Here is a 27,043-nt window from a genome sequence, read left to right as displayed (position 1 = left end):
CTAGAATCCTAGGGGATTGGACATCGCCCGACCGATGGCCGCCTCGCCCGCCGCCTCGCCGCCCCGCCGCCGCCGGCCCCGCGACGGCTCCCCGCGCCGCGGCGACAACCGCAAGCCCCGGCTATCCCCGTCCCCGTCACCCTCCCCCTCCCCCGACCGCGACGCCGACCGCCGCCGCCGCAGATCTAGGGCTTCCCCGCCCGACCGTGATGCCGACCGCCGCCGCCGCCACGACCCCAAGCCCTCGGTGGACAACGGAGTCGCCAAGCCCAACAAGGCCGACGACCCCCCGCGCTCGCGCGCTAGGGTTTCCGACGGGGAGGAGGAGAACGGCCGCCGGGCGAGGCGGCCTAGGGCTTCCGACGACGAGAAGGAGGGCGACCGCCGGCGGAGGCGTCCCAGGGATTCCGACGACGGGAGGGACGACCGTCGCGGCAGCAAGCGCGACCGCGACCGGGACCGGCGCCGCCGCCGTCGGAGCCCCAGCTCCGAGTCCGGGTCCTCCCCCGACGACCGCCGGAGGCGTCACCGCCGCGACGAGGGCTCTAAGAGGCGGGAGGAGCACCGTGGCCGCGAGGAGCGCCGGGAGAGCCCCGAGAGGAAGGAGCCGACGCCACCGCTGCCACCCCCTCCGCCGCTGCCGGAGATGATCCCCGGCCGCACGGGAGGGATCTACATCCCGCCTTTCCGCATGGCGCAGATGCTGCGGGATGTGGAGGACAAGGCGAGCCCCGAGTACCAGAGGCTCACATGGGATGCTCTCAAGAAGAGCATCAATGGGCTGGTCAACAAGGTGAATGCCACCAATATCAAGAATCTTGTGCCGGAGCTGTTGGCCGAGAACCTGGTTCGCGGGCGGGGCCTCTTCTGCCAGTCATGCATAAAGTCGCAGATGGCTTCACCCGGGTTTACAGATGTGTTTGCCGCGCTGGTTGCAGTTGTCAATACCAAGTTCCCTGAGATTGGTCGGCTGCTTCTCGTACGAGTAATGCTTCAGCTCAAGAGGGCCTATAAGAGAAATGACAAGGTGAGTTACTCGGTCGTTCTTTTAGCTTGTCATGTAAGAATTGATACTTACTGGCTACTTGGTACTCATTTTCAAATTATGTTGATATACTATGTTAGTAATTTATATGCTTGTTTACATGCACCCAAACCCCAATCAAGGTTTCTTATAGCCTAACCATTCATCAGATGGGCTATCCTGATGATTCTTAGTAGTCTTTAAAAAGAACAGTGTTGGTTACAGCAGGTTAAGTAAAAAGAACAATGTAGTTGTATGTATGAACCTAAGATATAATCTGTATCCATAATTACATATGGTAAACTTGTGATCTGCATTCAGGATCGTTATATGTTTGATGATGAGATTTATGAATCCGAATGTATGCCTTTGATGTATGAAGGCTTTACTTGATATTTAGGATCGAACTCTCAAAGTATAAGATCAAACATTGTTTGTTGTTTAGAGTTGGGGCTTATGATTCTGCTGATATTATCTGGTGAAGAATATAAGATCAAACACTGTTTGTTGTTTAGAGTTGGAGCTTATGATATTATCTGGTGAAGAATATAAAATCAAACATTGCTTGTTGTTTAGAGTTGGGTCTTATGATTCTGCTGAAATTATCTGGTGAAGAATTACCCATGCACTTAATTGCTTTTATTTTCTCCGCATAAAATGCTCACTGCAGCTCTTGTTGATTGCAGCCCCAATTGCTTGCGGCAACCAAGTTCATAGCACACTTGGTTAATCAGGTGGTTGTGCATGAGCTTGTGGCTCTGGAGCTTCTTACTGTACTTCTTGATAATCCAAGTGATGACAGTGTTGAGGTGCGTAGCTCAGTTCCATGGGTATTCGGTATTCCTTTGTATGTACTCTCTTATTGTAAAGAAATATCTGAAGTATGTACGTTATATCTCTCATCTGGCAGGTGGCAGTGGGCTTTGTGAAAGAATGCGGAGCAATATTGCAGGACTTGACTCCTCAGGGGCTTCATGGTGAGTTGTTGAAATTAACGTTTAGTGTAAATGCAGCTTTAGGAACGTTGTTCTGGAAATATATTTTTTGACTAGATTTGTCTATCACCTAAATATATATTTGTTCTTGACTTTGTACATTTGGGGAAACATAAGTTAGAAGCATAATCTGCTGACTATAATGTTTGACACAAAATTGTACACTTACAATTTGTTACAATGAGCTTTGCAGTAAATTAAAATTTTGGTTAGGAAATAGCACTATATGAAAATACGCTTCACCTTTTCCATCGGTTAATTGTTTCTGACGCACTTGCACTGAAGGTGCACACCTACATTTTGGCCAAACATGTTGAAATGTAGCTGAAAATTATTATTTCTGAATGGGTGGGCTATCAGCCTATCACGTCCAAGTTATGCATGGCTAGAAGTTTATGATAAGTGTCAAAGGGGCCTGACTAGGGGCCTAAAGGCCTGAATAGTGAATTGTATGAATCTACTACCACTATTAAATTTACGGCTATTGTTAGTTGTAGAGGCATGCCTCACTTTCCCCTTCTGCATTCGTTATTTTCCTTAGATGGCTGACTCTTGAATGACTTCTTAAGATCTGGCAAGCATCATTTTTTTTCAGGTCAACAAATTCTACGTCCTTAAGCATGTGAAATTTCAAAATTTAAACTTTCAAACTAACTAAGCTGCATCTTGAGGTTATACTTCGAAAAATGACCTTAATGCTTTTAACGTTAACAGAACAGTGGGTTTATATCCTCTGAACTAAATCGTCTGTCCATATTTGTTGTTAATTGTAACTGTTTTGGTTTAAATACAATTTTTGGTCATATTTTTTTTTTTGGTCTCCTTGTTGATTTCCGTCAAGTTTTTCCACAGTTTCGTTGTGTTTAATTCTCAATATATTTACATATCACTTGATCTATGCAGCTATGTTTGAACGATTCCGAGGCATTCTTCATGAAGGTGAAATAGACAAGAGAGTACAGTTTCTCATTGAAGGCCTTTTTGCTATTAGAAAGGCCAAATTTCAGGTAAATGCCTAGTTGTCCTAACTGGTGCCTTTTTTGCTGCACTTGCACAATAAATTCTGATTATATTATTTCTTTGCCTATGTAAAGGGATTCCCAGCCATCCGGCCAGAACTGGATCTTGTGGAGCAGGAGGACCAATTTACTCATGATATGTCCCTTGAAACTGAACTAGACCCTGAGACTAATCTAAGTAAGGTTTTGTTTCAATAATAGGCATTGTTCTCTGTTATTTCCATCACATGAGTGGACAAATTTGTACTTTTGTGTGGTATAGCCCTGACCTTTTCAACCTACAGATGTTTTCAGAGTAAACCCGAACTTTGCTGAAGATGAGAAGGCCTACGAGAACCTAAAGAAAAGCATCCTGGGAGAAGATGATGAAGATGAAGAAGGGTCTGATGATGCCTCTGATGGCGAGGACGAAGAAGAATCAGATGATGAAGAGGATGAAGAGCAGATGGAGATAAGAGATAAAACTGAGACCAATCTTATCAACCTTCGAAGAACCATATATTTGACAATCATGTCCAGTGTTGATTTTGAAGAAGCTGGTCACAAGCTTCTAAAAATTAAACTTGAACCCGGGCAAGAGGTAAGAACTGTATATTCCTGATTTGGTATTGATGTTGATTGCAGTTTTATTTGTTGAAGTTGCTTCTTATTTGCGTTTTGCGTGTATTGTCTTACATTTCCTTCTGTACATTTTTTGGAGTTGATTTCATGCATTTGTACTTGATTCTCTGTTGATATGAGCTTTTGCAGCTGTGCCAAATAATGCATTTTTTTTCTGTTGCACTAATTTATTTTAACTGATTACCCATTGTATGGCCAGACTTTGTTTTTCCGTCTTGTGTGTTCTATTGATAGTTTGATGCTAAATCCACAGAAGATGCCATTGGCCTTAAAGCTAAACTCGTTTGTTTCATCATTTGACAGATGGAGCTGAACATCATGCTTCTCGAGTGTTGCAGTCAAGAGAGGACATACCTTCGATACTATGGTTTATTAGGGCAGCGGTTTTGCATGATTAATAAAGTTTTTCAAGAAAACTTTGAAAAATGTTTCGTGCAACAGTATTCGATGATTCATCGTCTCGAAACAAACAAGTTGAGGAATGTCGCCAAGTTCTTCGCGCATTTGTTGGGTACTGATGCTCTCCCTTGGCATGTCTTGGCCTATATCCGGTTGACGGAGGAAGACACCACGTCTTCCTCCCGGATTTTCATAAAGATTCTCTTCCAGGTATGTTGTAAATAAACATGCTACTTCCCTGTTATATGTCACTTTGCCGTTCACCATAGCAGACAACTGAATACGTTTCTCCACATGCAGGAACTGTCAGAGCATCTTGGTATACGATTGCTCAACGAGAGACTAAATGATCCAAACATGCAAGCGTCCTTTGAGTCGGTCTTCCCAAGAGACCATCCAAAGAACACCAGATTCTCCATAAATTTCTTCACCTCCATCGGTCTGGGAGGCATCACGGAGAGCCTGCGAGAGTACCTGAAGAACATGCCCCACATGATAATGCAGCAACAGAAGCCTCCCTCCCCGTCTGAGTCGGAATCAAGCGGAGAAAGCTCCGATTCAGGGTCCAGTTCTCAGTCGGAATCAAGTTCCGACGAGAGCGAGAAAAAGCGAAGGAAGAGAAGGAAGAAGTAGGATGGGAGAGGAATCAGGTGGAGAAAGCTTTACTCGGCGCAACACATCGTCGTCAGTTGTGTTCAGATCAGCTGCCTAGTTGGACTCTGTTGCGTGTGCATGTGTATCAATCAGAATTTAGCTGTTGGTGCTTGTTGAATCCAGGACTTCACTATCGAAGCAACGAGGGCCACACCAGCCGGAAGAAGTTCGGTTTTTCTTGGTAAATTTTAGACGGCACAGGTTTTGTATCCTTCAGAGTTTTGTATCTGCTCAAGAATTTGTCACCTTACCGGTCTGTATGTTGGTTTGCTACAGCATTGATATTTTTTTTTTCCAGCAACGCCACTTAACTCCAATATCTTTGTGCCTAATAATAATACGAACGATGAATGTACGCTAAGTCTTATCGAAGGCCTTCTCAATGTTATCATACTTTTGTCTATGCTTCGCTTAGTTGTGCGGTGGCTTCAAAGTGGATGAACCACCGCCACCAGTCAATATCTTTTAGAGCATGTGCAATAGTCTGTATGTACAATCGTTGTTATAAGCGTCCATGTCAGCAGTCAACAGCATATCATACAGGCTCATCATACAGGCTCTTCAATAAGGCGTATGTTAAGCGTGTGTTAAACAATCAGGCGGGTCCACTAAATGTTGAAGAAATGAACAGACTTGCCTCGGAGCTTGTGCGTGGAGTGTTGCTTCAGGTTCATACGAATGCATTCTCTCTTTTTTTTTATTATGTGCCATGTCATCAAAACAGCCAGTGGCAAATTTATCAACGATGATCATACAACTGTTGGAGATGCCTTTACCGGGTTAGAGATATTTATGGAGGATCATCAAATACTAGAACCACCTCCACCACTTAGGGCATCTCCAACAGCTGTAAGGTGTTGGTAAATTTGCCATCTAGAACATAGTGATGATGTGGCATGTAATAAATATGAAGAGAGAGCAAAGTTGTATGTACAATAACCAACAACCTTTGCACAAGCTCCAAGGTGAAATAGAGAGCAATCACATTTATTTTCTCATCATCTATTGGATAGCTTACACACAACCTATTGGAGTAGTTGTATGATAGCTTGTTAGTTGATGACATGAACATTTTACCAACAAAACTAACATACAACCTGTTGGACATGCCCTTATCAATCACAAGCCTTTAAAAATTTAACGCGTCCAATAACTTGCTCACTAAAATGCTCGTACCAACGAAAGAACTCAAGGATAATAATATGACGTTAAGACTGAACACTGTAACTTCAAAGAGCTCAATTATCTAAGCACATAAGCCCAGTGTCCAAATTATGGACCAAAATGCTACGTGCCACACGTGCACGTGTGGCATGAAGCACTCCGGTACTACCTTTTTTATAATATAAAATTGCCATCCAAAAAGAGAAAAAAACTTACCATTGAAAAAAGTTATCATTCTTGACAATTAAAGTTGTCATTCTCACGTCGCTAAACTTGCCATAAAAACGTTCGCAGTTGCCGTGTGTTCGTGGCACACTTGTGACACTTATCAGGGTACATTATGAAATGGCCAAGTATGATTTTTTTGAATGATTTTGTATGATTACAAAATATGGTGTTGTTTCTTTTACAATTTGGGGATAGAAAACACTCTCCAAATCAACCGAAATTCAGAAGCCATGTTCGGTTATGATGTGCTTGGCAGTCTACGTTTGCATGAGGCCAAACCAGGCCCGCGCGGTGCAAGAGTCAGGCATCTGGTACGCCCGCATGTTTTTCGTAAGCCACGTGTGGCTCTCGCCTGCACGCGTCGGGAAGCACGAGAGACGACACGAGGTCGCATAAATCCTCCCTTCTCTTCATTCACCGCCCATTTGCATTCACACCACACTCCCTTCTCTCTCTCTCTCTCCCTCCGCCCATTCGTGCTCTCTGGTGGCTGACCCTAGCCGTGCGTCGCCCCCATCCTCGTTGGCAACAACGCCATCCAAGACCGGTGGGTGGTCGACCTCAACCAACCCGGCATTGACATGATGTCGGCAATCCAGGCATCGTCCTCCATCTGCACCAGGCCGCAGTCAGCGGCCATTGACCCACCGCACATTGTCGTGCTAGTTAGTACGGCATTGACTCCAGAGGTAATCATTTGGGGCGAGTCGACGCAGGGAAGCAAGTCGGCTGTGATGGCGACGACGACGGGAAGCCCATTGGTCGGGCTTGTTAGAGGTTTCTTTACCCCAGTTCGAGGGTTTTCTCCCCTCACTCCAAGCCAGGCCGAGGGGAGCGCGACCGGAGCTTCAACGACGACATCCTCTTCCTCCACCGTGCGCGTCACGAGGTGCACTGCTGAAGTGGCGAGGGCCCTCGGATCGGCGTCAGTCGGACCCCTGTTCCCGCTGGCGTTCGCTTCTCCGGAACAGCTCCTGTAAACAATTTGTTTCACATGCTCCTGTTAGTAGTTAGTTTTTTCCTAGTTTCGAATCAGTTGGATTCACTTGCACTTGACTAGATTGGATTGGATTCGAATCCAATTGATTGCCAGTGAATCACAACAATGCTAGATTGGTAGTTCAGGTGTTCTTGCTGCTGCCCCACCCTGACTAGGTTGTTCTTCCTATCACGACAATGCAATAGATTGGTAGTTAGGGTGTTCTTTCTATGATCCCAATGCTGGTTAGGGTGTTGCTGTAATCAAAATGGTTGCTAGGTTGTTGGTAGAGTCACAATGCTAGTTAGGGTGTGTGGATGAACACATAGTCTGTGTGCATGATCATATAGTAGGTGCTACGTCGTCCGTCCCAAAATAAGTGAGTCAACTTTGTACTAGCTTTAGTACAAAGTCGAGTCGTCACTTATTTTGGGATGAAGGGTACATTTTTACATGATCATAGTAGGACAATGCATGTGCATGATATAAATAGAAGTAGGACAAATGTGAATGCATTTTAGGTAGTTTTGACCATGGTAATGTCCAAGTACAACTGCCATGATCAGTGGCAATTGCAATTGGACAATGCTATGATAAGATCATAGCACTATCCAATTGCAGTTGATATAGCATTGCCCATTTGCAACTGCCAATGATCAGTGCAATTGAGCACTGATCATAGCAATGCCCTACATGTGCACGCATGTTGGGAAGTTGCTATGATCATGTTCTACCCAACTGCATGATCATAGTATGATATGCTATGTACTTACTCACGTCCACTGAACTAGCAAGGTCGTGAAGACGGAGTGGGACACCGCCGGTAGAGGGGCGCGGGTCATCGCTAGTACCGAGGATGCCGAGGACATCACCTCGGCCAACCGGTGGCTCAAGAGGGTGGATATGCCTAGAAGGCTCGCCGCGATGAGCCAGCCGGTGGGCATTAGTCGCAGGCCTAGAATTGGTCACGAGGAGGGGGCATGAGAGCCGTTGTGGTCCTATGTGCCCATCAAGGACGTGGATGACATTCCCATGCTTGTCATCCTGAAGCCTCACCGCGTCGTCAGACTGTCTGCTAACAAGTGGTGCGAGTTCTAGGCCAGGTCTAGATCTTCCACGAGCGTATGGTACTGAGGAGGGGTTGGGACAACTTTCGCCAGAAGCACAAGATCGTCCCCGACGACCTGCTTGTCCCGAGGCTGTCCGGTCTGGGCTTCAAGGTGCAAATCTACAACACCTCCACCTCCACCATGTGCAAAGTCAGGTACCATAAGCACTACTGTCAGGGTGACATCCACCGTGCTTTCTAGTTAGCTCTCTTAAACTTGTTGTCAGTTTGGGTGTGTTTGTTCCGAACTTGTCATGAATTTGCTGCCAAACATGTACTATATTTTTCCCAAGAGGATCAGCACCCTAGGGTTGTGCAGGGACATGGGTTTTCCATGTTGTCTTACACTTATGTCTTGGATCTTATGATGCACTGTTTAATAGCGTGCTAGTGACTATGAGTAGTGTTAATTGTGTTGTGTTGTTCATATGTGCTGTCTGCTATGAAGTATGCCGCATTTTGGTGGTAAAAGCTACCACATTCGATAGGGGTGAACAGAACAACTACGCACACAGCCAAACTATTGTTGTTTGTATGTGCTCACCCCTGAAGCACAATGCACGACACCAAACAAGATGCGTAATCTGGCCACTGATGCAATGCAGACTACCAAACGTGTGAACAACATGGTTTTTAGTCTGCATTAGCTCACCCAGGCCCAGTTGAGTCACACATGCAAGGGGTTGTAAAAAGGTTCAGGCTACAAAACGCATCAGAAGTGAACAAAGCATGAAAACAATGACAAAGCTGCATCGACCAAACATTTGCAAGAAAGAATACAACACGCAGTGTTCCAATTGTTATTTTAGAAATTTTGAGTATGTGACTATCTATATGGCGTGTAGGTCATCTCTTTCCTGAAATTATGTGTTTCTAATTTTGGCTTGAAAGTGGATGAACCACCGCCACCACTTGTCTATTATAAACCTTCATATTTTTAGCACGGCCAATAAATTGCTAATTAGAATGCTCATATCACATAGCCTAACTTACCTATTCAGCGGAAGACTAAGACTAGGCTCAAGTATCTAATAGCACATAATCCCAGTTTCCATATTTTTTTTCGAAACGGAGGCAAAAGATTTGCCTCAAGTTTCCATATTATGAAATGCCCAAGTATGAATTTAGATATATTGTCCTTTCTGTATGCACTCTTTCTTGAATGGTTCTCTATGTGCTCATTTCAAAATATGGCATTGTTTCTTCTGCAGTGGAGGATACGATATACTCTCCATATCAACTGAAATTGAGAAGTCATGATCGCATAGTGGACAAATCATGAAAGCAATAATATCAAAGCTGCATCGACCAAATATATTTGGATGAATGAATACAACATGCAGTGTTCCAATTGCTATTTTTGAAATTTGAGTATGTGACTATCTATATGGCAGGTCATCTCCTTCTTCTTCAAATCAACATTTGTTCATTCTGGACTGTATGCGGAAGTATATTCCCCCATTATTCGCAGCCAGGCCCAAGCCTCACAACTTTGAACCATTGAGCCAACGGCTGTAGAAAGCCAATGCTTCCTGTGGTTTGTATTCAGGAACGGTGTGTCCAGCGCCCTGTGAAAAAACAAACGAAAAGGTACCGGAATTTATTTTTTTAAGTTAATGATGTGCTCATACATTTTCTTACTAACTGTAATGACCATGTATGAAAAAAATGTATGCTTACCTTAATAGTAGCAAAAGTGAGACCATGTTCATAGCCTTCGGTGTACCTAAGGAGTTCAACAAACAGGCATTGTGAGTTACATTCTGCTTCTTTCATTTCCTTGGTGTTTTCGTAACATACTCCCTCCGTCCCATAATGTAAGACGTTTTTTGACACTACTCTAGTGTGAAAAAACATCTTACATTATGGGACGGAGGGAGTACATTCTTAGCTTGAACCGTGCCAAGTGCAAAGTAACATAGCAAGCGTTTTTCATTTTGTTTTTACAGCTAACCCTCGTGAAAGTAATTATGAGTTCATCTCAAGGATACTTCAACTTGGAGATTAATAAAATTTAGCAATAATAGTTCAGTACCCGGAAACTTGTTCGTTTGTGAACCATGGTCGCCATGAGTCAACAACTCCATACCCCATAGATTTTGTCCATGCTTCACTCCCGGTGTACGGCACACACATATCATGGTCACCACTGAAACAAATGCAAAATAGTCATTAATAAAAGCAGAGAATGTGACAATCCATGAATAATATGGCATCCGATTTGCTTCTCTCTGTCTAGGATAATTCTAATGAATCATTAAGGAAATATATTCACTATAAGATAGTGAACAACTCAAAAATCTTCAGAAGAGTTAGGATGCCAAATTTTGCTCAATACAGAGATTAGACAACAGCCACACAAATAAGATAAGAATATCATTCTACAGGTTCATGGTGTACCTGAATATGATGGCACGATAGCCCTGGCTTGTGAGGTTCTTGTGATAACTGATCATACTGCCAGCATCATGGTTGAAATCAATTTTATCTGTGCATAAGAGCCATGGCCCAATTGAACTTACCTAGTATGAGCATGAAAAAGCTAGAGTTAGAAAAATGGGAGTGTCTTCAGTTCCATCTAATGCTGACTTATGATCATACTGATTGCGCATGGATTGCAGATCTGACGCCATCGTTGTCCAGCCATGCCGTTGCCACTTCGTCGCTCTGTAGATGAAGCAAACTAAATGTTATCAGATACTGGGAAATGAGCATGTTATTTATCTCTTGCAGACAGCAAATTTCCTCTGAACTATATTTAATTCGCAAGCGCAAGGATTTTAAATGGGTAGTATCTTTCTCTGAATTATGCTTTAAGCTTACCATGCATGGAACACCACTTGCAACTTCCTGCCATAATGGAACGCGCCCGGCTTTTACAGGAGCTCTCAGAGGCCAAGCACGCCCAAGCATTCTTGTTCTTACAGGAAAGGGCTTGTTAGTTGTACCAAGATCTTTGAAACTTTTAGGTAATTTGCTATTCTGCGGGTTTGCTTCTTTGATGCTTCTGCCGTGGTAGCATGGCTCAAGAATGTCGTAAATGTTCAGTTCGCTGATTAACTGTGAATAACAAAATAGTCAGTGCATCATCATGAGACAAGAGCTTGCAGTTTTCACTCTGAAAAGGTGACACTGGTTTTTACCGAGTCGATTTTCCCTAACGCGCTTTCACATTTACCCTCGCTCGCATTCCAGTAATTTCCATGGCACATCGTAGCAGCTTGCTGCATTGTGAGTAGACAGGGTGATTTAAAAGAAATGTTTTGAAGCAAATATCAGTAGGATACTGAAAACTAATCTGGTTCAAATTAACTGGTGATTTCTTTCTGTCTGAATTACCTACCTGGTATATTTCCTCTGATATTAGACCCATTCCATGTGCAAATGGCACAAGAGCATTACCATCAAAAACAGTGTCGCAGACGCCATTCCCCACCATGTAGCCCTATCATAAAAGTACAGGTCAAAACGTCAAACCTGATTTACTTGGCATTTCATAAAGTTTGCGATCAGCAAACCGAGAAAATTCATCTGTACACTAACCTTGAAGTTTATAGTTGGCTTAGCTCCTCCTTGTATTCCTGTGGATAATTAATTAGTCAGTAAATAAGAAACCCAAATGATTAGTAACTATATACTGATGAAGGTGAGTAGAAAACCAGGGCAAGACCTTTGACAACTTCATGCGAAAGAGTAGGGACATAAACCCCGGCATACGACTCCCCAGCTATGTAGAATGGGTTGCTCAGGAACTCAGGATACAATTGGAACCACTGCATATATAGAAGCCACAACTTAGCTATATTGCATAAAGATTATCTTTTAATAGACCATGCTAACATGAATACACATGCATACCTTGAGAAGGAAAGTATGCGAATCCGCCGCGGTCTTGAGGTCTCCCGTTACATAATCTGAAACATTCTTTGAGTATGACAGCCCCACACCAGCAGGGGAGTCCAGGTATATCATGGTAGAGACCTAAGCCACAAGAAAAAACAACTCTTAAGTTAGATATACCAACAAATAGTTTGTTGCTAATTATATACACCATTAGGTCAATGGAAGCTAGTATCCAACCTTGGACCAGCTGTAAGGGTTGAGATGAAGCTTTGGTAGGCTTTTAACTGACCCGCCTGATTCAAAGTTGAATGGCCCTGAAAGTAGACCAAAATGAATTGTACCATGAACTTGAAAGTTACATGTAATTTCAAGTTAATCAATTAATTCATTTATTCATGATTTTACAAGAAACTGTGTGGATATATATGTGCAAAGTAGTGAAGAAAAGTAGTAATACTTAAATGTTTCTACTTAAAGGTAAACGGCAAACTATAAATCTTCAGAAAAGGATCTTGTTGTCAGACATTTCGTCTAGCACTGGGCGTGCTTCACTCTATTTGGGACTTGTCGTTCGCTTACACACTACGAGGCAGACCTTTATTCTAGAAGAAGAAAAAATAGTTGACCTGTCCAGGACCCAAGCTTCCTCTGCTTCTCTCAAGGTATCTATCTGACCAAGTGTGTGTCTGTCACTTTCCTCCGAGTTCAGATAAGCAACGGACAAGTTCGAAGCGCGTGGACGGCCTAGATTGAGTCCAGGACCGTTGATTCTCTACCAGAGGAGTTTCGAAATAACCTTTCCGAGGGGTATCCTTTAACTAGTGATTAGCAAATATGTCCGTGCGTTGCACGAGAGCAAAAATAATTCATCCCTCGTACACCCACTCAAAGTCACAACAAATCCCTTAAAATCTTTCAGATGCTGAACAACAAACAACATGATAAATGGTGTTACGTAAAAACATAAATACGGGGTGACGTTTGAAACGTTCTTGAGATATTTCCAATTTATTAGACAACAAAAATATCTACCTAGTTGCCGCTATCGATGATAAGTTTATAGGTGGCATTGGGTGTAATATGTGGCAACTTTAAGGGCAATTTACATGATGTACCGTCAAAAGCAATAGCCTATTTAATATTATTACGAAATCTATATCTCTATCTGTATCTATATCTGTATGTGTATCTATACTTATTTATACCTGTATAAGGGAAATCTGTATCTATATCTGTATGTGTACCTATACCTATTTATACCTGTATAAGGAAAATCTGTATCTATATTTGTATGTGTATCTATACCTATTTATACTGCCTCCATCCGGAAATACTTGCCATCAAAATAGATAAAAGGGGGTGTATCTAGACATATTTTAGTTATAGATACATCTCTTTTCATCAATTTTGATGACAAATATTTTCGGACGGAGGGAGTACCTGTATAAAGGAAATCTGTATCTATATCTATAGGGGTATATAGATATATATATAGATATAGATATAGATAGAGATATGGATTTCGTTCAACCCGGTTTTCGCCGCAAAACCGGACTAAAACGACCGAGTCGGCGGTCCTTCGCAACTGGAACACACGGTGTTCCAGCTTAAAAAAAAACCGGACTAAAACGGGTGGTGTGTACGTGAGGCAGATTCCGTTTGTACGCCCTTGTGCTTCACGCCAAGGCCTTTACTCCATCGACCGCGGAAAACCCAGCGAATCAGACACGGCCGGTCACCACCACCTCCACCGGCCGCTCAGCGACTTCCCACCAGCTAGCCACCGGGCCCCGCTTCCCTACTGCCACCGCTAGCGCCAACGGACGGACGAGGAGGAGGACGAGGAGGGATCGTAGGGGAGAAGACGCACCGTGCTCGTAGACGAAGCCGTCGAAGCTGGAGCAGCCGGGCCCGCCGTTGAGCCAGAGCACGACGGGGTCCTTGGACGGGTCGCGCTCCGACTCCACCGCGTAGTAGAACAGGTTCCGGCCGTGCCGCTCGTCCACCGTCACGTACCCGGCGTAGTGCTTCGACGGCAGCGCGCCGTCGAAGCCCGGCAGCCCCGTCACCTCCGCGCCCTGCGGCGCCGCGCCGCAGCCAGCGGAGAGGGCGAGGACGAGGAGGGGGAGCAGCAGGGCCGCGGCGGCGACGCCGGAGCGGCGCCGGGCCATCGTGCGTACGAGGCTTCGATGGACGGTGGTAGTGTGGCTGTGGTTGCTAGCGACGAGTCGCGAGCCGCTGGCTGGGCCGTGGTGATTAATATGTTTGAGCGCGGCGTGCGTGCGGATATATAGGGCGGAATTGACGTCCACGCCACGGGACGGGATGGCGGTGACGAGCTCCGCTGATTGGAGGGAGCAGGGGGTGGCTGCATTTGTTGACAGATTTCCTTTTCTGACGATTGGTAAGATAATGAGCTTCCTTTATTTGGCACCCGAAACTAATGTCCTTCCATAATTTGACACCGGGTCTTAATTCAATTCCAATCTAACGCCACCGTACATTTTTTCTGTCTGACAAACGGTGTTAAAAGACACATGTAAATACACTTATGCCCTTAGACATCTAGCCAATCCCTCTCTTCCTTACTTCCCTCGCATACAAGTGAGACCCACTTGTCATCCCTTTTCTTCCTGTAGGTAGGTTGAAGAGAACCCTCAAATTTTCATGCTGCTGATGTTAGTTTTGATGAGCATGACCATGGCGTCCGAGCTCTGCCACATGGTGCGGAGAAAGGCGTGATTGCACATAATGTGATCGAGGGGCAGCATGAGAGGTTGAATACGACAGCGGGCCTCCGAGAGCGTGGCACCGACGGCCCACTCTGCGGCCGTAACTGCGACCCCACTAAATGACTATGGCCAAGGGAGGCACATCAGTGACGGGGAAGCGAAACGCCAATCAGGTGTTGGAGGAGTGCAGTGAGGCAGAACCACGCCAGTGAGTGACGGCTCTTGAAACAGACTTTCACACCGCTTTATAAATAAAACACCAACTAGTGTGCCAGCAAGCGGCAACTCAGGGATGCGCTGGAGCTGGGAGGAATTAGTGGCCTCGACACGTGTCCAGTACAGATATAGAGGGAGGAGGAGGTCGGGGGTGTTGTGAGAAAGATGGGTTGTGTGCAAATTCCACCTCGAATTTCCTTCCGTTCGTTCTTGCCCCCTCTATTTCTTTATTTGGGCACCGGAGAATATCACATAAAAACCAACATTCAAAGAAAACTTCGTGGAAACCGTGTTTGAAAGTTTCGAAAAAAATCTGGGATGTTAAGAAGATGATGTTCTATCGCGATGCAAGATTCCAAGTTGAAACACATTACCGGATTCGAGCAATGAAATAAATAAATCCAACAATGAATAGTGATGTTGCTATCGGTAATATTCAATGCTGATTTTGCTTTTTTTTTTCATAGCTCACATCCCGTAATGTGTCTGAACTTGGAGTTTCACATGGAAAAAGAACACACCGTCTTAACATCTACTTCCTCCGTTCCGAAATGTAAGTCTTTGTGGAGATTCCACTATAAACCACATACGGATGTATATAGATGCATATTAAGAGTAGATTCATTCATTTTCCTCAGTACGTAGTCCATCTAGTGGAATCTCTAGAAAGACTTATATTTAGGAACGGAGGGAGTAGTATATTTTTTCATATTTTTTTAAACTTCAAAACATTGTTTCGACGTGGCTTTTACCAGTTTTCACCGAGTGTTGGTTTTCATCCGATATTCTCCCATTTGGGCACATGATAAAGCCAAGGGCAAATGTGTCCTTCCACGTGCCATTTAACATCGTTAGCTCGAAAGCTGACAGTAGTGTTGGACATGATATACAAGTATCAAATAAAAAAGTTTTTTTTTCCTTCAAATAAAAAAGTTTTTTTTTCCTTCAACGTCAAATAGAGAAGCCACTATCTTATTAGTTTCAGATAAAGGAATTCTTAGTTTGCCGTTTACCTGTTGTGGCCTGCCCTGCCCTGCCGTATAGTGCTGAACCTAAAGTGTCGCCGTATTTTACTAGCGTCAAACAAGGAATTCTGTCTTTGATGCTTACCCGTTGCGGCCTGCACTGCCGTGTAGTAGTGCTGGACGCAAGTGGACGCCGTAGGCGTTATTGGATTGCGTGGTGGAACGGACGCCGGCCGCATGCGCCAGTCCGGCCCGGCCGGCTGGTGGTGGGCGACGGATAACTTTGGTTTGTGCGCGTTAGTGGACCGATCGTGCCAACATCTGTGGACTGTGGTGCTCACTTTCATGCACAGTCGTGGCAATGCTTGCACCAGATTGTTTACAATTCCCAGAACAAACGGTGCAATCAATCAACAACCGTCCGGGTGCATCGATGCAATCGATGGGAAGGACATTTCTGTGGGAGTTGGACAAGAAATGGGAGAGAGTGCCGTGTTAGCAACAGGGAGCAAACTAATCAATCATGGTACACTCATGTGGAGCAATCAATCACAAAGCTTCCCCTCGGATCACCCACGCGCCCAGTTTACACTCCCTCCGTTCACAAATATAACGTCATGTTTTAAACCTTCTTTTAAAAAGATTGTGTAAACTTTGGTGAAAGCGTTGAACCCTTTGCTCGGGCCGCATCTCTATTTATATCACATATGTGCCGTGGCTTACAAGAGATCGAGAGAGATCGTGATCGATCGGTACAGGAGATCGGGGAGGTTACAACAGAAGAAGAGATAGAAAGATACAAGTTTAAACCACCTCTTCTACCTCTATACAATATCATCTAACACTCCCCCTCAATCTAAACCTCAAGATACTTTCGCAAAGTTAAGATTGTACTTGAACTGATCCAACCTTCTCATAGTAAGAGGTTTTGTGAAGCCATCAGCAAGTTGATCTCCAGTAGGTATAAACCGAATGTCAAGTAGCCTTCGAGCTACCCTTTCTCTAACAAAGTGGAAATCAACCTCAATATGCTTGGTTCGTGCATGAAAAACAAGATTAACTGAAAGATAAGTTGCACCAATATTATCACACCATAATCTAGCAGCTTGTGGAGTCTTGATGCCAAGTTCATAGAGCAATGTTTGTATCCACATTACTTCTGCTGTAGCATTAGCCAAAGCTTTATATTCAGCCTCTGTACTTGACCTTGAGACAGTAGCCTGTTTTCTTGCACTCCATGACACAAGATTAGTTCCCAGAAAAACAGCAAAACCACCTGTAGACCTTCTATCATCAGCACACCCTGCCCAGTCTGCATCAGAGTAGGCAGTAACAAGTAGAGAAGAAGACTTGGTAATCTGAAGCCCAAGTCCTTCAGAAAACTTTAGATATCGTAAAATCCTCTTGACTGCAGTCCAATGAGTTGTTCTAGGTGCATGTAAATACTGACATACCTTATTCACAGAGTAAGAAATATCAGGACGTGTAAGGGTCAGATACTGCGAAGCACCCACAACACTTCTGTAATTAGTTGCATCCTCTGGTCCAAGTGCTTCTCGACTCTCAATTGTAAGTTTTTCAGAAGTGGAAATTGGTGTACTCACAGGTTTACAATTGTACAAACCGACTCTCCTGAGTATATCAGTTGTATATTTTTCCTGCGTAAGCAATATACCATCCTTGATCTGCTTCACTTCTATGCCAAGAAAATAGTGGAGATCTCCCAAGTCCTTGAGAGCAAACTCTAACTTTAAATCTTTAAGCAAACATGTAGTAGCATCTGAACTTGAGCTTGCAAAAATTATATCATCAACATAAACAAGCACAAATATAGTAATATTGTCTTTATGATAAAAGAACAATGAGGTATCTGCTTTGGATGACTTGAACCCAAGTTGTTGTAACTGCATGCTCAACCGTGAGTACCAGGCTCTAGGAGCCTGTTCAGACCATATAGAGCTTTATCCAACTTACAGACATGATGAGGTGTGTTTTGATTTTCATATCCAGGTGGCTGCCGCATGAACACTTCTTCCTCAAGAACACCATGAAGAAACGCGTTCTGAACATCTAGCTGACGTAAACTCCAACCTCTGGAAATAGCAATAGACAATACAAGTCGAATAGTGGCTGCCTTAACAACATGACTAAATGTATCTTCATAATCAATACCAAATCTCTGCTTGAAACCCTTGGCAACTAATCTAGCCTTATATCTGTCTATGCTTCCATCAGGTTTCCTTTTTATTTTATATACCCATTTGCAATCTACAACATTGCTACCTTTCTTTGGAGGTACTAAGTGCCAAGTTCTATTTTTCATGAGGGCATCATATTCATTATCCATAGCCTCCTTCCACTCTTTATGAGCTAGAGCATCATGCAGATTATTTGGTTCTCCAACAATACTAAGAAAAGCACGTTTGACTCTGTCATATCGTATCGTACCATCAGTATACTCCTTTTCTTTGATAATACCTAACTGTGACCGAGTGTGTCGACGAGGAGGCTGAGGTAGCTGATGACGTAGCCATAGGAGATCCAGAAGCAGTAGACACCTCCACAAAGGATCCAGGCACCGGATCCGAGGCAGATTCTGCCCCTGTAGCTGATCCAGGCGCTGCAGACGCAGGTGTCCCCCTGTCGCCAGTCGCGCCAATCACCGCGTCGTCCCCGCCCACGCCTGGGCTGGCGGGCTCCACCCGATGGTGGCTGTCGGGCACACGCGCACCTGCGCCCGCGCCTGGGGTGGCGGGCTCCACCTGGCAGACGGTTTCACCCAATCGCGAGGCGAGACATGCGGGGTCCGGCTGGTCGGCCACCCGTGTTTCAGTAGACGCATGCAGGGGAGGGAGATCCTCCTGGGATCGCGCGCCGCCAGAGACAGGCGGGCTGACGCGAGGATCTGCATGGGATCCAGCACCACTGCCAACCGAATCAGCCTGGGATCTTGCGCCTGTTTCATCCGGATCTGCACACATAAAATGACGACCACAATCTGCAGAATTACAGTTTTCTTTGGAATTTTCCACATGATCAGCTTTATTTAATTCACCCCCGTGATCTGGAAGCAAGGCTATTTCAGCACGAAGAAGGGCTCCTGCGTTGGGATTAAGTTTGGCAAAAGGAAACAAAGTTTCATCAAAAACAACATCCCTGGAAATATAAATACGTCCAGTAGCATTTTCCAGGCACTTATAGCCTTTATGAAGGTTACTATAGCCAAGAAAAGCACATTGAGTAGAACGAAGCTCAAGCTTATGACGATTGTATGGACGGAGATTGGGATAGCATGCACACCCAAAGATTTTTAGAGAGTTATAATCAGGTTTTTGATTATAGAGACGTTCCAAAGGAGTAGAGTTGCCAATAACTTTGCTGGGCAAACGGTTAATAAGATATATGGCAGTGATAAAAGCTTCGTCCCAATATTTGAGAGGCATGGAAGCATGTGCAAGGAACGAGAGACCAACTTCCACAATGTGGCGATGTTTACGCTCGGCAGAGCCATTCTGTTGATGTGCATGAGGACAGGACACATGGTGTGCAATGCCTATGCTACGAAAGAAAGAGTGGAGCTTCTCATACTCCCCTCCCCAGTCACTTTGGACTGTCAAAATTTTTCTGTCAAAGTGGCTTTCGACAAGTTTTTGAAACTCTCGAAATATAGAGAAAACTTCAGATTTATGCTTGAGTAAATAAATCCAAGTGAATTTACTGTAATCATCAATGAAACTGACATAGTATTTTTTTCTTCCAAAGGAATCTCAGGCATGGCCCCATACATCACTGAAAATAAGCTCTAAAGGAGTATGAGATATACTATTTGACTTAGGATAGGGAAGTTGGTGACTCTTGGCACATTGACAAGCTTCACAAAACGAATCACTAACATGGCTATGTGACAAAGAAAGATTGCCTTTATTGACTACTTGCTTAACTATGATAGAAGACGGATGTCCTAATCGTTGATGCCACCTTGCCAAAGAGGGCTTGATGACGGAGTAGACCTGACGACGCTTGCGGCTAAGTGCTTCGGATGTGATGGGGTAGAGACCTCCAACGCATCTACCGTGGTGTAGAAGTTCCCTCGTTGCCCGATCCTTGATAAAAAAAGTAACGAGGATGAGTTTCAAAGAAGATGTTATTATCAGTGGCTAAACGAGACATAGAGGCAAGGTTTTTATCAGCTTGAGGGACATGAAGGACATCTTTAAGAACTAGATCACGTTTAAGCATAGGGGAATTAATATAAGCTTGGCCAATGTGTTGAATATCCATACCTCCACCGCTTGCGGTGTGAATCTAATCATGGCCGTGGTACTGTTCACGGAGGGCAAGTTGCTCCAGTTCACTTGTGACATGATCGGTGGCACCGGAGTCAACATACCAGACGCCATCTCCTCCTTGCTCACGTACGGCTGCAGCAACATGGCGAGCATCAGGCACATAGTTCTCATCAAAATGGTGCCAGCAGTCCATCACCTCATGGCCGGCCTTCTTGCAGAGTTGACAGCGAGGGCGACCACGGGAGGAAGGAGGAGGGCGGTGGCTGTTGTTGTTGTTGAAGCCACCACCCCCTGATCGATTGCCGGTGTTGTTGTAGCTGCTGCCGCCGGTGTTGTTGTAGTTGTTGGTGTAGCCGCTGTCGCCTTGAGCGTTGCCACGCCCACGCCCACCGCCACGCTGCGCGTGGTGACCGCGCCCACGGCCGCGTCCATGCGAGGCGGCATTGGCAGAGGACTGGCGAAAGCTGGCGCCATGAAGGAGACTGAGGCGGGTGTCGAAGCTGAGGAGCTGACTGTACAACTCCTGAACGGTGATGGGCTCAACCCGGGCAGCAAGGGCCAAGACGACTGGATTGTAATCCATGTCTAGTCCGGCCAAGATTTTTGACACGATCTCCGGATCGGAGAGCGCGGCAGCAGTACAGGCAACTTCATCGGTAAGGCTTTTAATCTTTCCAAGGTATTCGGCCATAGTCATGTTACCTTTTTGAAGATTTGTGAGCTCAATACGTGTATTGATAGCTTGGGCTTGACTCTGGGCAGCGAACATGTCGTGGATGGCGCGCCAGACTTCAGCCGCCGTCTGGAGCGTGGCGACTTGAGCAAGAATGTCGCGGGAGAGGGAGCCCATCAGGTAGCCTTGGAGCTGTTGCTGCTGTGCAAACCAAAGAGATCGCGCAAAGTTCAGTACCTGTTCTTCTTTGCCTTCTTTGGTAATGGTGAGGATGGCCGGCGGTGCCGGACTCTTCGCGTCGAGATGATGTTCCATCTGCGCGCCCTTGATCTGGGGTAGGACGATGTCCTTCCAGAGCAGGAAGTTGCCCCTCGTCAGCTTCTCTTGCAGCGGCGATCCGAGGAAGGAGTTGGTGGAGGTGGAGGTGGACGATGACGCAAAAGTGGAGGAGGTGTCGGTGGTGAGCGCACCCATGGTGCTAGCCGTCATGGCGGCGGTGGTGGTGGACATGGTTGCGGTCGCCTGGGTAGCTAGATGCGATCTCTATTCAATCTATCGAGGAAGAGGCTCTGATGCCATGTAAACTTTGGTGGAAGCGTTGAACCCTTTGCTCGGGCCGCATCTCTATTTATATCACATGTGTGCCGTGCCTTACAAGAGATCGAGAGAGATCGTGATCGATCGGTACAGGAGATCGGGGCTTCTAGCTCTATACAATATCATCTAACAGATTGTACTCCCTCTGTAAACTAATGTAAAAGCGTTTGGATTACTAAAGTAATGATCTAAACGCTTTTATATTAATTTACGGAGGGAGTACTATATAGGTATGATTTAGTGTTTGTTTATTCATTTCAGTCTGTATGTAGTCCATGTTGACATATTCAAAACATTTTGCATTTATGAACAGTTGGAGTACAACGAAAATATAGACGATGCCACATAAGTTCAAATTCCGGGGAGACTCCTACACATATATTTTTAGAGTATTTTGTGCACTTCCAATATTTCTTTTAAAAAGAAGAGAAAACCTCTTCTTTCGCTAATATAGTATGTAGTTGCTGAAATAACCTAGCAACTTAGTCCTGGTCTTTCGTTGAAGTAAATTATCTAAAAAGGACCAATCGATAGGCAGCTGTCGCCTTTCCAAAAAGATTGGGTTCCTCTGCCTCCCGTCGGTGTCGTTGTTGGTCCGCCCCGTCTCCGGTGGCTTTAGGGCCATGGGGGCAGAGTGGATCCCGATCCTTGCTGGTGGGAGGGCTCTGTTTGTAGATTTTTTTTCAATTTTTGTTAGGGTTTGTGTCCTGCTCTTGAAGGCAAGATAACTGCGGCTCTCTGAAGATGGAATAAATGTCTCCTCGCCTAGCCCCATTCTGGTGATGCGTCTAGCATCGTCAGTGGGCGTGTGAAGGCATCTCTCTAGCGGATTTGTCTTTGGTGAATTTGCTCGGATCTGTTTGTCGTTTGTCTATGTTCGTGTGTCTTCAGGTTGAATTCTTCTGATATACACTCTTCATCGACGACGGTTGCTGTTCTGGTGCGTTGGTTCTATGGAGTCTTAGCACGACGACTTCTCGACTGTCTACTACAACAAGGTTTGCCCGGATCCGACCAGGGAGGGCTGATGACAGCGGCACGCCTTCGGCTCGCTTCAGTGCTTGTAGTCGTCGCTAGGTGGTCTACCGATTTGGATCTAATTTTTATTATTTCTAGTATTTGTTGCACCATGATTGAAGATGAATAGATCAGAAGTTTTTGACAAAAAACATATCGAAAACAATCATACTTTGGGCAATATCTCTAGAAAATTAACCATTTTCTTTTTGTAAATGTAATCAGAAGTACATCACTATGGGCGGTCTGTGGTCTTTCTTAGTAAATTGCTGGAGGCTGATGGGCGCTTTGCTATGTTAATTTTCACTTTCGCGTGCTTGATCCCGCATGAGTGGTTGGGATCTCTTAAGTATAAGGGTGTTGTCACCTAGCAGCAAGTATTTTCTCGGTTAGAGTCTTAAAGTTATCAATTCAGTAGAAGTCACCTAGCAAAACAGAGTGAGTGGTACCTGCACGGCGTGACCCACAACACATTTCGTAAACGGGCCGGCCCGTGGCATGTTTAGCATGTTTGGCCTATGTTCTTTTTGTCCTACCGAGATGTTTTTCTGTGCATTTCCTATTTGGCGCTGCAGGCGCCCGTTAGTATGCATTTTGCAAACGGGCGCCTGCAGCCCCCAGCGCTGGGCCGGCCCAACTACCTTATTGTTTAAAAAATGGTTCATCTTCGTTTTATCCTAAAAAAGCTGCTGCACGTGGGACCGAACACGCGACCTGATCGTTCGAAAGAGTGCAGGACAAGCAGCAGGCTACTGCCCAGCTTCGTGTACTGGTCGTTCGTTTTCCTCTTGTATTTCTTTGTCACTTCGTTTTGTTCTTTTTCGTTTTTTCTTTTTTTTCTACTTCGTTTCTTTTTTATTTTATCTTTTTCTTAAATGCGCGGGTTTTTAGTTCGTGAACTTTTTTTCAAAATAGATGAACTTTTTGAAATTAGATGAACTGTTTGTCAAATGCGACGAACTTTTTTCAAATTTGATGAATTATTTTTAAAAATTGATGAACTTTTTCAAATTGAATGAACTTTTTTTAAAATCGATGATCTTTTTTTCTTCAAAACCAGTAAACCTTTATCAAATCCGATGAACTTTTTTCATTTTTGATGAACTTTTTCCAAATTGATGATTTTTTTTCAAAATTGAACAGACTGTTTTTCATTAGAAAAAATAAACTTTTACCAAAAAAATTCAAATAACTCAAAAATCTTAGTGGTATAGTAAATGGCTGAGTGATAAATAGCGTGTTGCATTAGTTCTAAAGCAATTCGTGTTGCTTTTGTTCACTACCGGTACGTTGCTGTAGTGGTTAAGCGAAGAAGTTGCAAGCAAATGCGGCGTGAGATCAAATCCCCGTTCTGTCAAAATTTTGCGTGCTTTTTTTTCGTGAATGACTCTGTTCCTGGGCCGAGTGTAGAATTGGCCCACAAAGAGCTCCCGTTTTTCTGGGCTATATATATATATAAATCAGAAAAATAAAAATAGATAAAACGGGCCGTGCCATGCCAGCCTGCGTGTCAAGCCTTTAGGCGTGCCGCGTGCTGGGCACGACCCATTTAGCTCGTGCCAGCCCAACTGGCACGGCCCAGATAGCCATGTTGGCCAGGTTGGCCTTGCCCGTGCGCCGCATCGCTACCACGGGCACGACTCACCGCTGCCGCATCTTGGCCGGCGGCGTCGACAACGCCATGCTCCCCGCCGACTAGTTGATCTGGCCCAGACCAGTCTTCCCAGCCATCCGAATCACACATCGAGAGGAGCTGCAAGCCCTACCATGAGCACGAGAGGGGAGATGTCTCCCCGCCGCTGCCGCCGCCGCCGCACCGGTCCGCCGTCTCCGCCGCCGGCCTCTCTGCCAGACGCCGACGACCTGCTCCGGGAAATTCTCCTCCGCCTGCCCCCGCGGCCTTCCTCCCTCCCCCGAGCCTCCCTCGTCTGCAAGCGTTGGCGCAGCATCGTCTCCGACCCCCAATTCCAACGCCGCTTCCGCGCCCACCACGGCAAGCCCCCTCTCCTTGGCTTCTTCCTCGACAATCCTTTCTCCTGCCCGTTTGTTCCAATGCTGGATCCACCGGATCGCATCCCCGGCGCTCGCTTCTCCATGCCTCTATACGAGAGCAACCGCATCATCGACTGTCGCCACGGACTTGTCCTCTTCCTCAGCCCATGGCCGCCGCGCCGCCTACTTGTGTGGGACCCCGTCGCCCGCGAGCAGCGCCGCCTCATCTCCCCACCTGAGCTGGACATCGGGCAGATGTTCATCTTCAACGGGGCTGTGCTTCGCCCTGCACGCGGCCAAGGCTGCAGTTCAGGCCATTTCCGGGTGGCCGTGGTAGCCCGTGACAGAGCATGTACTAGAGTCTCCGTATGCCTTTACTCATCGGAGACTGGGATATGGAGCAACATCAAATCACTGCAGCTGAATTTTTTACCTGTGGAACAAACCAGTACTTTGATTGGGAATTCCCTTTGCTGGTTACTTCCGGTGCGTCGTCAAAATGTCATACTTGAGTTTGATCTGGATAAGCACACCCTAACTGTGACAGAGCTGCCAGCACCTATAGAACCCAACTATAAAAAGTTATGGATTGTGCCGGCCGAAGATGGTGGGCTTGGCTTCATCCATCTCTCACAATTTCACGCCAAATTATGGAAGAGAAAGCCTGATTCTAATGGTTTGGATGTTTGGGTGCTCAATAAAGCTATTGATTTTGAGGAGCTCAGACCAACTTGCATTGGATACTCTCTCGCTTTAGTGGGGTTTGCCGAGGAGAGTAATGCAGTCCTTGTACAGACAGATTCTGGTGTCTTCATGGTTTATCTCCGGTCAACGGGGTTTAAGAAACTTTCCAATCTGAGTGTCTTCTGTCTCCATTATCCATTTGAATATTTCTATCCTGCAGGTAGTAGCAAGCCTTTATATAATTACTTTGCAGTATTGTAAGATAAATTTATGTTTAGCCATTAGTTGCTGAAATGCCTATCATATCCTTGAGTGTTAAGCTGATGATTGCAGTTCAAATCACATATATTTTCCTTTTGCTGCTTGATGAATTCCTTAAATGGAAATTCTCTTGATGAACATTGAATCCGAGTAGTATTTATTTGTTCTTCTCTATTGGTAATATGCGTAAATTGTGTTTCAAATGTAGCCTTGTGTGCCTATCTGAAGTTTATATCTTTTCATTTCAGCACTGAATGCATAACAGCTGGAAATCGTCGCAATAGTTTTGTCATTTGTGGAAGAGCCCTGCTATGCTTAGCAAGTTCAGTTGTAAACTGGGAAACATAACCGGAACTTATTATTTTTCTTGTCAGGTTTTAACCTTTGTCATGTCTTAGTTCGTTCTGCTTGGTCTGACAAGGAATTGATTTTACTCAAGATGATTTTTAGAAAGTGTATTTTCTTCCGCGTGAACTGTGTTATGGTAATATTCAGTACTGGACCGTGGTTCTCTTGACAAAGTGCTACATAACAGTTGAAAATGGGAGAGAACTAAATGGAAGCTGAGACCAAACCAGCTCAATGTATAACTCCATTGGCACTTCTCGAAACTTAAAGCTAGTTACACTCTTACATTTGGAAGCTGAAACCGGTGGAATAAAATTAAAGTTCTATTTTATGTTTTGTTAAATATCTTCCTGAAGTGAGGAGTCCATTTGCAGTTTTGCACTAGAGGATAAATAAATACCAAACCAGCTTAATGTGTAACTCCATTTGCACTTTTCTGTATGTCTCATGTTGTCTAGATTACATAAGTACGCACGTCTCGGTTCACCGAGATATCACTTTATAAATCTCTCTTCTATCGATGGCTTTCCATTGGAATTGTCATTGGTTTCTGACTTACTGTGCTCGTAGGTACTGGCATTGGTGATGGACATGGTGGAGATGAGGTGTTCAACAATATATGAGATGGTTGTCTGATGAGACATGCTAGTATGATGCGATGACTGATAAGGTGACGTAACATTATCGCCTGGAGGTGTCCATGGGGATATCTATGGTATTTTAGTATTTATTGGTGCATGGGCTTTGACTGATGATTATTTGTTATGAAAGTATGAACTCCCTTTGTAATTCGTAAGGAATCCACTACTGTGCCTAAGTAATAGTAATTGAGAAAAGTAATTCAGAATCCTAGTTAGTACAGTTTCCGTTAGCACACTAGTACGTTATAACTGATATTCCGTCCGAGTCGGATGTTGCTTTTGTTTTATATCCAGTCAATTTCTCAACTTGATCACGAGTAGATTTTGCGTTTGCTGGTAGTGTGGCCAGTGAGGATCCATTCCCATCTGAAAATTGATCCGTTGTGGTATGTACTCCAAGTGTGAAGTGCACTTGCAGGAATGAACTGTTTGAATTGTTTGCTCCCACTATGACTTCGGTAACCTCTGTAGAGACAGTAAGAAAATGGGCAGTTTGGCACCATGAGTCTGTCCCTTGTACTTGCTTTCAGTGGTTCGTTTGCTTATGTATAGTTGTAAGAATTGGTGGGTTGCTCGTGCTAGTTTCAGAGTCTA

At 44.9% G+C, this 27,043-nt stretch overlaps 3 protein-coding genes across 4 annotated transcripts; 2 read left to right on the top strand and 1 right to left on the bottom strand.

The window, feature by feature from the left end:
- Positions 1 to 6: 6 nt before the first annotated feature.
- LOC123072134 (pre-mRNA-splicing factor CWC22 homolog) lies at positions 7 to 5,115 on the top strand. The gene is made up of 8 exons (XM_044495687.1): positions 7 to 1,027; positions 1,711 to 1,833; positions 1,935 to 2,001; positions 2,923 to 3,026; positions 3,114 to 3,216; positions 3,323 to 3,618; positions 3,963 to 4,268; positions 4,359 to 5,115. The coding sequence occupies exons 1-8, from the start codon at positions 35 to 37 to the stop codon at positions 4,689 to 4,691; spliced, it is 2,325 nt and encodes a 774-aa protein (XP_044351622.1). The 5' UTR covers positions 7 to 34; the 3' UTR covers positions 4,692 to 5,115.
- Positions 5,116 to 9,470: 4,355 nt separating this feature from the next.
- On the bottom strand, positions 9,471 to 14,306 carry LOC123072133 (serine carboxypeptidase 1). Its single transcript, XM_044495686.1, has 13 exons — positions 13,905 to 14,306; positions 12,272 to 12,348; positions 12,050 to 12,172; positions 11,862 to 11,964; positions 11,735 to 11,772; positions 11,535 to 11,636; positions 11,335 to 11,415; positions 11,015 to 11,251; positions 10,793 to 10,858; positions 10,592 to 10,713; positions 10,227 to 10,340; positions 9,872 to 9,917; positions 9,471 to 9,759 (listed from the first exon to the last, which is right to left on the bottom strand). Exons 1-13 carry the CDS (start codon positions 14,203 to 14,205, stop codon positions 9,676 to 9,678), a joined length of 1,494 nt encoding a protein of 497 aa, XP_044351621.1. The 5' UTR covers positions 14,206 to 14,306; the 3' UTR covers positions 9,471 to 9,675.
- Positions 14,307 to 24,150: 9,844 nt separating this feature from the next.
- LOC123066288 (F-box protein At5g07610) lies at positions 24,151 to 26,781 on the top strand. 2 transcript variants are annotated; one of them, XM_044489398.1, is made up of 2 exons: positions 24,151 to 25,419; positions 26,379 to 26,781. In XM_044489398.1, the coding sequence occupies exons 1-2, from the start codon at positions 24,291 to 24,293 to the stop codon at positions 26,429 to 26,431; spliced, it is 1,182 nt and encodes a 393-aa protein (XP_044345333.1). In that variant the 5' UTR covers positions 24,151 to 24,290; the 3' UTR covers positions 26,432 to 26,781. The 2 variants fall into 2 exon arrangements, with proteins under 2 accessions (XP_044345333.1, XP_044345334.1); XM_044489399.1 differs by lacking the exon at positions 26,379 to 26,781 and adding an exon at positions 25,709 to 26,321.
- Positions 26,782 to 27,043: the final 262 nt, after the last annotated feature.

This window comes from Triticum aestivum, chromosome 3B, assembly GCF_018294505.1.
Source record: "Triticum aestivum cultivar Chinese Spring chromosome 3B, IWGSC CS RefSeq v2.1, whole genome shotgun sequence".
Classification (NCBI taxonomy): domain Eukaryota; kingdom Viridiplantae; phylum Streptophyta; class Magnoliopsida; order Poales; family Poaceae; genus Triticum; species Triticum aestivum.
Note: the sequence above shows the minus strand (reverse complement) of the source record. Positions and strands in the feature narration are given on the sequence as shown.

Coding starts and splice junctions, on each gene's coding strand:
- LOC123072134 (XM_044495687.1), top strand. CDS start 35: ATGGCCGCCTCGCCCGCCGCCTCGCCGCCCCGCCGCCGCCGGCCCCGC. Junction 1,834..1,934: donor CAAGTGATGACAGTGTTGAG/GTGCGTAGCTCA, acceptor CTCATCTGGCAG/GTGGCAGTGGGCTTTGTGAA. Junction 2,002..2,922: donor GACTCCTCAGGGGCTTCATG/GTGAGTTGTTGA, acceptor TGATCTATGCAG/CTATGTTTGAACGATTCCGA.
- LOC123072133 (XM_044495686.1), bottom strand. CDS start 14,205: ATGGCCCGGCGCCGCTCCGGCGTCGCCGCCGCGGCCCTGCTGCTCCCC. Junction 11,773..11,861: donor TTCGCATGAAGTTGTCAAAG/GTCTTGCCCTGG, acceptor AATTATCCACAG/GAATACAAGGAGGAGCTAAG. Junction 10,341..10,591: donor TATCGTGCCATCATATTCAG/GTACACCATGAA, acceptor CATTTGTTTCAG/TGGTGACCATGATATGTGTG.
- LOC123066288 (XM_044489398.1), top strand. CDS start 24,291: ATGAGCACGAGAGGGGAGATGTCTCCCCGCCGCTGCCGCCGCCGCCGC. Junction 25,420..26,378: donor TGAATATTTCTATCCTGCAG/GTAGTAGCAAGC, acceptor CTGTGCTCGTAG/GTACTGGCATTGGTGATGGA.